General features: G+C 42.6%; 1 protein-coding gene across 1 annotated transcript; it reads right to left on the reverse strand.

Moving 5' to 3' along the window:
* Positions 1-9,312: 9,312 nt before the first annotated feature.
* Positions 9,313-11,184, reverse strand: LOC8030118 (G-protein coupled receptor Mth2-like). Its single transcript, XM_002409101.5, has one exon. It carries the CDS (start codon positions 11,182-11,184, stop codon positions 9,313-9,315), a length of 1,872 nt encoding a protein of 623 aa, XP_002409145.5.
* Between the last annotated feature and the right edge of the window lie 950 nt (positions 11,185-12,134).

Genomic DNA, 12,134 nt, shown 5'->3' on the forward strand with positions numbered 1-12,134 from the left:
GGGTTGGATATCGGTAGAAATGTTCCAATAAATAAAAAAAAGAACACGGGTGGGTAAGTCGTTAATATAGACCAGAAAAGTTTATAATATTATTTAAAAAAATTATAAGTAATTAGAAAATAGTTTTATTATATTGCCACGCACGTTGGCGAGCAAGCGCGTGCATGGCCGAGTGGTTACAGCGCTTGACTGTCGCGCGGTAGGTGTAGGTTCGATTCCCAGTCAGCGGACTGTCGTTTTATTTATTCTTTCAACTTAGCCTTCTCGTAAGTTCGAGAAAATTCTCGCCTGATCGTGTTCCGATTGTTCTACGCACCGAAAGTTCTACGCCGAATGATGCAGAAACCAACGAGGGTACATAAGGGACTCAGCAAGGCGAGCGGAGTCAGTCTCGCCCCTGCGCTCAATCCTGCAGTTTCGTCGACATCGACGCCCGCGACGCTCTGCTGTTTTCTTCTGTTCCCTTATTGTTTTGGGCACAAGTTCGCCCCATTCAACGTCTAGTTTCGTCAGTTATCTTCGCCTCATCAATTGTCATTCGTGACAATATTAATTTAAAGACCTCTATGTGAGGAATTCAGAAAGGAAGCACATCGAATTCACTTTCTTGTAATATTCGAGTTATAAGGATAAACCAACTAGGCCCAATCCTCAATGTCATTCGCCTCATACGAGGGGGACCCAAAATAACCGGAGCTTTGAAATAAAAGGAATGGCTGCGGAAACCACTATTGTTGGTTGTCTATGAATTGTGATAGCATTCGTCATGTTTACCTCCTTTTGTTACGAGGCCATAGACGACGCCCTGGAGGACGACGTTAAGAACGACGTTTGGAGCGACTTCAAAAACGACGTCTAGGGCGACTTCAAGGACGACCTCTAGGACAACGTTGAGGGCCTAGAGCCCTAAAGGTTGATGTGGGATCACGTGATGTTATTCTTTCCGCTAAATTTAGCGGGGAATCTGAATTGGTGTATAGGTCATGCAATGTCAATTTTACGCTAAATCTAGCGGAAAAGCTGAATTGGTTTGTAGGTTCCGTGACGTTAGGTCACGTAACATCGAAATTTCCACTACATTCAGGGCGGGGGGGGGGGGGGGGGGGGCACTGAATTGGTGCATAGGTCTTTTGACGTCAATGTTTTCGCTAAATTTAGCGGGGAACCTGAATTGAAAGAGGTTAAGAGGAGAGCAGGAACCCCCCCCCCCCTCCCCCTCCCCTGCCTACTAGATTAGGGGCCAGATAGACAGAAATCTCAGATGAGCAGCTTAATAATGCTATCGCATTATTCGCATTAACTCGCAACTACCTACATTTTTTAAACAATTTTTAATCATTTCTAAAGTAGTCTCTATTTGAGCGAATGCATCGGTCCAAACGTGTCTTCCACTTTTCAAAACGATTCCGGGACTCATCCACAGTAATGCCTTTATTTTCCTCCCTCGTTTTTTTTTTTTATGTTTGACCTCTTCCACATCCACAGAACGCTTTCCTTTCAGATTTTCTCTTTCATACGGGCGAACAGTAAAAAGTTAAACGGAGTGAGGTCCGGTGAATACGGGGGAAGGGTGGGAGGGGGAAGGTAAGCGGTGTCATGCCAATTTTGCTAAAAAAAATATTTCCCTGCCTGACAGTGCAGTCTGTGTTCGGGCATTCTCGGGAAAGAAACACCACTCCCCCCTTTCTTACAAATCGGAGCGTTTGTGTCTCGTTGAGTTCTGCAAGCGTCGGAAAATTCACCGGTAAAACACATGATTATCAAATTCACCAGGAGAAACACACTGGGAGTGAACAATGTCCCTTAAACAAATTAAAAGAAAAGCAACTCAGCATCATCTTGACATTTGAATTGACGCGCTTTTTTGGGGATCGTGGCGAACTTCAACTATTCCACTGACTTGACTGTTGTTTTGACTCAAGGTCTTACCGTAGCTCCAGCTTGCGTCATTTGTAATAACTTTCGAAAAAAAGATTAGGTCGATTTCCACATGTTCTTTCAGCTGTTGACAAGCGTTCACTCGGATATGTCTCTGATCAGCAGTGACCAAACGAGGCACGAATTTTGCTGAAACTCTTTTCATGTCCAAATTTTCGGTCGAAATGCGTTGACACAAACTCCAAGACACTCTACTCAGTTCAGCAAGTTCTTCAGTCTGTCTTGGACGGTCTACCAAGACAAAATCCCGAATTTTCTTGGTGTTTTTATTAGTTGACTAAGTTGAGGGTCGCCCTGCACAAGGTTGGTCAACGATCAATAGTTTACCGGCCTTGAACCGAGGAATCCACTCGTAGACCTGCGATTTCTACATGACACCTCCTTTGTAAGCTGTCTTGAGCATGACAAGAGTTTGCGCCGTCAATTTCCCCTCAAAGAAAACATAATTTTACAACCGTACGCTGTTCCTTTAAGGCAGGCATTGCGAAGAATGAGGAATGACCTTGAACCGGTCGGGGAAACGACGCTGGTCGGCAAACGGACTTGGATGAATGGATGAATCCGGCTGATCCCTTCGGATTGGGCGGTAGCTCACGCCACCTAGCCATTTTGTTTTACCATTTAAGCTTAGAATATTTAAATGTGAAAACTATATTCACTCATCACTGCAAAGAAAGTGAGGCTATAAAACTCCCTTGCCAGTAGTTAATAAGAAAATACCTAGAGATCTCGCTTGGAAGGGGCGCCTCGAAGACCTTCTAGCGGCGGAAGCTGGTACTACGAACGGCCCGCCCTCTAGAAATTCATTCCGGTTACTTTTGCGTCCGCCCTCGCATATTTTTCGAGTCAAATGCCGCTAACATTGATTGATTTTATTGTGGCAGCAGTTACGTTTAAAAGTAAAAAAGGTAGGGATTTGATTGGAACCGACGTAATTAAATACATTACGAGAGAATTGACCCCTTTTATTGATTGAAAATTTGGGAAAACTAGGATCCGGACAAGGCGAAATGTTTAATGTAAAAGGACACCAATGCTCGTCAAACTGGACTTAATTATGCTGCGACGCCACGACACACAGTCAAAAAAAGACGAATACAAAACTTTATAAAAGTTTACATTTGTTCGGTGCGAGGTTCAAGTACCCTAGCGAAAAAAGTCATTTCTATGAGAAATTTCTTATGTCCAATAAACACATATGAATCATACAAGATATTTAACAACATATAGGAACTATAAAATACATATAAGAAACTCGTCACAAGTTTCTTATATGGTGCTTCCATGTTCTTATACGTCTCATATAGTTCTTATATAGTTATTATATGTTTCTTAAATGTTCTTATATATCTTGTATGATTCATATGTGTTTACTGGACACAGAAATTGCTCATACAAATGAGAATTTTCAATAGGGTAATGATTAAACGTTTTATACGCGCATCTACATTAACTAAAATTGCTTTAGGCTGCCCTGGAGATAATATTGGAAAGCCTCCAACAAAATGGCGGCCGCGTGATCAAGTCCAAAAACTCGCCTCTTGCGTTCAATTTCTAATTTAAAGATGGCTACAAACGTCTCCTAGAAAAACATTTCTCTATGAATTAGAAATTTCTTCGGCCAATAAACGCATATGCTTAAATAGGATCTTAAAAGAGCATACACGAACCATATAAAAAGATATAAGAACAGTATACGATTATATAAGAAGTTATTCCAAACTGACATGAAGTGTCTTATAACATCTTATATAATCGTATATTGTTCCTATATGTTCGTGTATGGTTCTTGTGTGCTCTTGCTAGATCATATTTGATCATATGCGTTTATTGGACAAAGCAATTTATTATACATAGTAGATTTTTTGTCATGGTACTTACATATGCTCCGCTCTACTTAAAAAAATATCGGGTGTTTTCATCTTCTAGAGGCACGGTTTGGGGTAGAATATTTGATTTGGACCAACAAAATATATAATTATAATAACAATAATAATAATGTATTTTATTTCCCATTCTGGTTGGTACAAAAAGGGAGGACGTCAGGACAAAAAGCTGCGGTTGCAGCTTGACGAGGTCCTGGCGCCTAAACACACTTTGGCGGGAAAGCAGCATTGGAAACACAACGAGAATAAACACAAAAATGGGCACTAAAACACAATCACGAGAATTCACATTGTTGCACTTAGCTTGAATGCATCAAAACAAGTATTTTTAAAGCAGAAACAAGTTTCACCACAAATACAAAAACTCCAAGCACTAAAGGTAAAAATTATGCTGTCTGTAATATGATTTTTGCCAACATCCGATTTGATGTTTCGGGAGCTTTCTTGAAATGAAACAGGGTGCAAGGTGAAAGCGTGACGGATTTCTTTTTTTTTTTTCAAGTTATTAACAGATTGAGCTAACAAAAACAAGAAAATGGCGTTTTTTCAACCTGTTAGGGAATGTATGTTTGACATCTCGATATTCAGTCACTTCTCAAACTACTGCATTGGGACTCTTCCGTGATACCCTCCAAATAAAATGAATTATGCTTAATGAATTGAAAGGAATCTCGTATTTTATAATAATTTAGAAAATCAAACTGGAATAATTTTCACGTGGGTTTAAAATTGAGCTAGTTGGTGATCATTGACATCAAATTCAGTGCACAAGACGTGGACAAGAAGGCGACACAAACATGGCGCTTGAGATTCAGCGCCGTGTTTGTGTCCCTTTCTCGTCCTCGTTTTGTTGTTAGCTGAATTTGCCAAATAATGCCCCTTTTATGCGTTTTATCAAAGTTTGGAAAGTTCTTACGTCTGACCTAGTCAAGATATTTTCATGACCTTGATATCACTGAAAAGCTCGAACTTAGCTCTTTCCATTGCATGCGCATTCAATTTTATATCTAAAAGCGAAATACGTTGGATACAGCTTAATCAGCAGACGTTTTAAATATCTAGCGAATTGAAATTGAGTTACTCAAGGACCCCATCTTTTTTTTTTTTGTTTTTTGCTTCACTTTTGTTAGACTACAAGCATGTAACGGGCGCCCCTCCGCGGCGAGACGCCGAAACACACTTGTCCCAAACGATGGAATGTCCGCTCGTGCTTCTCGCGTTCCTCGGGCTGCCACTTCTTTTCTCGTCGGGATTGAAAACCATGCTTCGGGTCCTCGTCGCTGCAAATGCTGTGCACTGATTGCAGGCTTCCCGAGAAATGCTCTGTGCTACCAGATCCCTGCGCTCCAAATCGGCGACCGGGCACTCTATGGCTCCGTCATCGAACTGCCAGGCTTTGTGAGTATAGAGGAGGCTATACGACTACATAGTAAGCAAAACGAAACTATGGCCGTCATGAGCGTAGTTTCGTTCTGTTCATTACGTGCAAAACGAAACTATGCAAGGAAGTACCCTGTTTCTTTTTTTTTTTTTTTTTTTCTTGAGATAACGTTGACCACGCAACTCAGTTTACGTTTCAGATAACATTGAGCACACAACTCTGGACGCGGAAGTTAGCGCTCCTTGCTCACCGTTTTGCAAGAACACGCGGGCGCTACTGATAAACGGTTTGTGAAAACGAAACTATGCTCAACTTGTTTGCAGGGTGCGCAACCCGATAATCTACGCTAAAAAATAAAATTTTGGTAATATAACATGAACTATCCGGAAAATTTCGGTCAAAATAAGGAAATGGTTATGTAAAATTAAAATACAGACAAGCTCACCGGTTAAAAAACAGGGCTTATGTTATTCGTCAAGTATACACAAGCTTTTGGTGAATAAACTGCCCAAATATACTTGTATTATCAAAAACACTAGGTTGTATTACACTAAAAAATCTGTTTTTTATTTAAATAAGTACTCTACCAGACGTCCCATTATCTGCAAGAAAGCATAACTTCTGTTTCCATATCTCATATATTTTTGGTGAATAAACAGTCTAGACAAATTTAGAACACTGGAAAGATACAGAACTTTCCTCATTCCTGCAAAACGGATTAATATTAAGTCAGCGAACGAAGTAATAGCTAAAATGAAATGTTTTATGAGGGAACATTTTTTCGCAATCCCAATACACGGTATAATTGTACTACCTGGTTCCAATCAAATGCGAACAGCAGAGAGCGTGGCCGTTGCGCCTCCTGGAGGCCATGTAAACTGATATATATATATATATCTATATCTATATCTATGTCTATATATATATATATATAACTGAGAAGAAAATAAACCTTAATGGAAGCAGTAACAACGAACAAAGAATAAATCGTCCGTTGCTGCTTTCAGCAAGGTTTTTTTTCTTCTCAGTTATGTACCCACGCCTTCGGCCTCCCGCCACCATGCCCGTTGTATATATATATATATATATATATATATATATATATATATATATATATATATATAGCCAAAATAGTCAAGACAAAAGACAATGATTTTTAAGCCTTTTTTGACAGCTTTTTACACACATTGAAAACACATTACATTCTCTTTTTCAACCATCAGATGCGCCACATTTTGTGTACATTATGACACTTGTGAATTTTTTTAAAGAAAAGGCTGCGGTAGGATGAAAATCCTACAACAGTGACCCTTCCTTCGTATGTTTTCAGGAGTGCAAAAGCACAAAGACAGCTTCATTGTGAAGCCCGGGAGATATGACCATACAATAAAAGAACAGAATACTGAAGCAGAACAGTCAGAAAACTGAGAGTTTCTAACCAGAATCCCCAATATCTAAGGTCTGTACCGATATCCCACCCGTCTCTTTTTCTTTGTGTAGTTTGTGGGTGTCCCCCATTCCGATTCAATCTATTCCTGATTGTGTTGTCCTTTCTTGGGGTGGGCGACGACTGGTAGTCAATTGTTTAGCGGTGAAGCTGCGGACCTCTAATTTTTATAAACTTGGGTGGCTGAGAAATTTCAGAATGGGCACCAAAGCAACAGTCTGGAGAGTTCAGCCTACGTCTGGGTAGACGATGCGCTACCGGGCCAGTGGTAATAGTGCAATCTGTTTGTTTGAAGATAGAGTAAGTAGACAAGCGAGCTGGTTGATGTTACACGCTTTTAAAAAAACCGGAGTAAACAAACGAAAAAGGGGACAACACACAAAACGCCCCAAACGCAGCTACTAACCTTTATTATCAGATTACCATCTCTCCCACACGTCTCCCGTAAACTGCACACGCCCCTAGGACCTTCAATTAGGGTGCATCTCGTCTTGACCTTATTTCAAACCAGCAAACTCAGGTCTTACACAGCATTATAAACAAAGCCCGATTGTAACAACCCCCAAGGCCGGACCCAGCGCACAACACCTTCACACAAACTCCAAGACCTAACCCTACCCGCATCTCGTACAAAGGCCCCGTGGGGCCTTTGTAACAGCTGCGCGTTATAACGCGCAGCTGTTATAACTGGGTTGCTATAGCAACCCCCCCCCCCCCCCCCCCCCCGGAAAGATTCTTGGCCACTAGAGCGTATACTGATACTGCCAGACGAAGGTGAGATAATGCGATGATAGATATACGTATATGTACGGTTGAGTTTTAGGCAGGCGCACACGGACAGATACGTAACTCATAGACGGAGAAGAGGACCGATGTTGCAGTGTCAATACACCACGTGGAAAGCAATTGCGGAGAATAAACGTCTCAGGCTGTGGTCACACTGCCGTTGCCTCGTACTAAAGACAGCCTGCAGACAGTGGCTGAGGCGTGCTTCTTTCTTGTATGATGGTCCTGTCAGATTGATGACACGCAATCAGCCTGCAGCCGTGTTTAAAGAATAGATATTGTAATAATTCAAATATGCCTGAGCCGTGTCCACGGATATCATCATGTCTTCAGCCATGTCTTTTCTGTATGATGTATGAGCTGCGTGACTGCGCCTTAAAGGCTGACACTGCTCTATTTCCACGCAGAACACATAGGGAAACAATCAGAGCTTTGTTTGGAGTACGTCCAGCCGTTGCCGAGTCCCAAAACATAATAGGGATCAAAAATCAACCTGCACACTACCATAACGATAATAATCTCTGGAGAAGGGGGAGAAGGGGGACGATAGACAACGCAAATCTTCAAACACAACTAGGTGACTTGTGCGTGACTAAACAAATCCACCTGGTCTTGGTATCTAACAAGGGCCCTCCCCATTTCCAGTGGAGCGCCCTGATGAAAATGATCCAACAATGGAATTGATGCTCTGAAATATTTGTTCAAACCTTAAAAATATCAACACTTCAAAGACATAAATTGTACAGCGAAATTTTACTCCTCGAACAATTTGCAATCAGAGAAAATGACACGGTATTGTACAATCTGAAACTATGTACAGATGATTGCAAACCAACAGTCCCCGGAGCACTGCATAGTGTGCTAAGCCCATATAAACACATCTCTACTTATATCGCCCGTATAAAATGCAATTCATTCTAAATAACTAAACCCGTAGCATAAAAGTTATTTTAGTTGCTATAATGATAATGTCAATCTATAACACAATTTACACATGCAATGTCGCTCATATATCTACACGGCGATAAAGCTATACGAAGCCTATGATATATTGAATATGCTCGTTTTAAATTTAATGTTCGATACCAACCTCAAGATTACGTTTGCTATAGTGTGACAGGAACGCAGAGTGTGCCCCATACTGCCTTCAAACGTTTTATTAGGCGGCGTTGCATCAATGCATCGACGCCAAATCGTTGCATCGACGGCAAATAATCCATACGACAATGTACAATTTGCTTCTGTGGGAAGCTATGCCACCTACTGTCAAGTCCCCAAAGTCACCGATAACTTAAGAAACGCAGGGGTTGAGGTCTCGAGCATCTTATTAACGGTCGGTTGTCAATGAGTGTGGCATAAGACGGTAAGAACGCGTTCAATCGAATTTCTAAATAAAAAGTTAAATGAAACAATCCAGGCCCTGGGTTCCTTAAGCTGCCCGTGACAAATATACCTTTGGGAAATAGGACACGATAGGTTCGCAGTTATAATAAGTGTTTAGACCAAACTGTACATAGTTTCAACACCATCCAGTACAAGACATGCACCGTCGATTGTCACAACAGCGCTATATGGCGCCTAACCTCAGATTGGTCTATTTGTGCAAGCACGGTCTTTCGGCCCGGTCTTTCTACAGTAGCGGCTGACCACGATGCTAAATATTGAATTCGCCAATAAAACCACACTCTAAACAACATCATGGGATGCATTCCAAATCGCAAGAACACTCAAGGGAGCAACTGTCTTCACGTCGAAAGCAATTTTTTACTGTTCCGCAATTGCTCACTTCAACGAGGTATGGACATGTTTATTCCTTTGTCACCAAGTCCAGCACTCTCAGTGACATACCGTCAGCAACAGGCGCGGCCTAGCGCTCACACCGAATTGGTCGACTTGTTCACAGTAGCGGTGCTCCCAACGGGTGCTCCACTCACAGATTCCAGCTCTGTACTGTTCGAAAGATTTGACGTGTTCGAGTTATTAGAAGACCTCAGCTTTTCCTTCTCTTTTCTTTTTGCCTTCGTACCAGAACAAAAATATTGGTAGTCCTTGAATCCGAAGAAGAGGTAGACGCCCTGAAGTCCAGTGAAGATGCTGGTGAGGACCTGGATTACCGTGGAGTTGAGAAAGGTCAAGAGGCCTAGGAACCAAGTGGCCCCCATGATCAGCGCGAGCTTGAAGAACAGCGCCACGTCGGATGGCTGATGGCCACTCTTGGAGCCCCGGAGGTGCGATGATCTTCGAACGTAGATGATGATATGGATGTATAGGCCCAGGTCAAGCAGGAGAAGCACTCCCATCGGCACCAAAAAGAAGGACACGTAAGCGCGGTACTTCCCGAAAAAGCAATAGTACTGTCCGTAGGCTGGTGACAAAGGAGACCACGGAGCTCCCCAGTTGAGCGCCGAACAGATGGCGATGAGCACTAGCGGTGCACCCCAGGCGATGAAGCAATAAATGACGAACGTGCGGTCGTGTCTTGTGGCTATTCGCATTGAGGCTATGTTCCTCCACATGTCGAAGGACAGGACGCTGGTCCAGGAGAAGGTCGCGATAAAGCCATAGTGAAGCATCACGGAAGACGCAACGCACACGTCATCAGACACGTCCAGATAGCTGGACAGGATGTAGACAAGTTGAGTAGCGAAGAGGGTACCAGATAAGCACAGGTTGCATCTGGAGGCGAAGCTTCTGGATGCTCCGAAGAAAACGTACGTGACGGCCTTGAGAAGAAGAAAGAAGAGGGAGATGCTGATGCACACCATGACCAGGTAGTTCTGGAACGTGTACGTGTAGGACTCGTCGCCGCTGGTGGCTGCCTTGGCCTTGTTGAATGGCGTGTCGTTGGAATACCGGTAGTCGTCGCTCTTAATATAGCACTTATCTTCGTACCACGAGAAGCACGCATCACGTTTAGAGACAGTCCCATTTTCAACAGCAAAACGTAAACGTCTGGTTGTCTCAGTTGTCGTGTTCGACAAAGCTATTCTGATCATCTTGTCGTCTTGCAGACACGCAAGAGAAGAGATGTTCACTTCACTGCACAAGGCACAGTACACATTCTTGTAGATCGCTTGGGTTTCACTCTGAAGCACGGGTTCAAAGTACGTCTCGCAGTTCTTACGTTGTTTCTCAGTCGAATTACTTGAACACGTGCTGTTAAAGACTCGTTTATAGTCGCACCGTCTCACATCAGCCTCGAACTCGTTGTGCCGTGGTTTGAAGTAAAGCGTTGCGTTGTCCGTGCTCGTGATCTCCCAGTACGACAAGTTTTTTGTGTCGTAGTTGCAGAGAGCGCAAAATCCGTTGCGGTACGTAAAACCGGATAAGCTAGTGGCGAAGATATGATGGAAAGTTTCGTTGTGAGTGGTCGTATTTTCGCAGCCGCCTCTAATGTCGTCATCTGGCCATGTAGCGTTGCAGTCTGCGATTACCGTGATGTCTTGTACTGTCTCGTCGTCGAAAAACACGGGAACACAGGATGGCTTTTTTACTTCTGCTTTTGTAATATTTGGCTTCGTGTCGTAGCAACAATCTTGGTAAATCGCGCAGTTCGTCACGTTAGAACAGGCGAATTCGAGAGGTTTTTCCGAAATTGCATTCCCGCTGCACTTAAAACGGGAAATGATTGCTTCTTCAGCTTCGCTGGAATTCGTTGAAATCGTTAACCCTGTGACGAATGAAGATGGCCCGTGAAGTCTCCCACATATCCAAGCTGCGACGACGAAGGTCAGGAGGTACTTCATGTTGCTGCCCCTGCCAAAGGTAAATAAAAAGCCATATACATATTTGTTGGCTTAGCACGTTTGGAACATGAATTTAATTACCGGGCTATGGAGCATTGTGACAAAAAGTGGATAAATTGTTTGCTATAGGATTGTCAGTACTTTGAGAAATAACAGACTGCGGCCATCGCAAAACAGTAGTTTCGTATGTGTCATTTGTTTGCGGTTGTCAGGTGATGTCCCCACAGCTGGCGAACAATTTAAAATACGGTTTACACTGTATTGCTCTACAAAAATATATTCACTGAAAAACAGACAATCTATTCTTGTACACTTGGTACAATCGACTGCACTGTTTTCAAATCCGCCATGCATTTATGCACTTCAAATGCTACTGAGAAACATTTCAACATGCTTGGTTAGTTATGTTTTTTTGGGGGTAAACAATGTGGCATATTTGCACCATTTGTATGGTTGCTAAAGTGAATAGAATGTTGACATATTTTGTTTCAGACTCTGTTCTATTATTTACTACTGGTTAGCTTACCATTTTTGTGGATCATTGTCAAAACATGGGTAGTCATGGGCACCGAAAAAAACTATTGTACGAAAGTGAATTGAATTACAATAAGGAAACGGCGGTATCATACGGCAGATTCTCATGAGAACCTCAGTGTGCATAGCATTTTGATGGAGTCGGGTCGCCAGCTCCGTACCTTCCTTTAGTCGGTTCAGTCAATGAAAAGGTACAAAGGCTTACCGCATCTCTCATAATTCAGTTTCGGTGGCAAGAGGAATGTACGCCTTTCTGCCACTGAGACTGCATGACAGGGCGCGTCACAGTTCGGATTCCACATTTGCTGAACTGATTGGTGATACAAGCTGAGGCGACATTCCAGCGAAAGCTTAACCTTGCCCAAGTTTAGCAACCCCAGGGTCCTAAGCTCTAAGTAACCTTCTGCTCCATTTTT

This window comes from Ixodes scapularis, unplaced genomic scaffold (genome assembly GCF_016920785.2).
Source record: "Ixodes scapularis isolate PalLabHiFi unplaced genomic scaffold, ASM1692078v2 PGA_scaffold11__112_contigs__length_91849675, whole genome shotgun sequence".
In the NCBI taxonomy this organism is placed as follows: Eukaryota; Metazoa; Arthropoda; class Arachnida; order Ixodida; family Ixodidae; genus Ixodes; species Ixodes scapularis.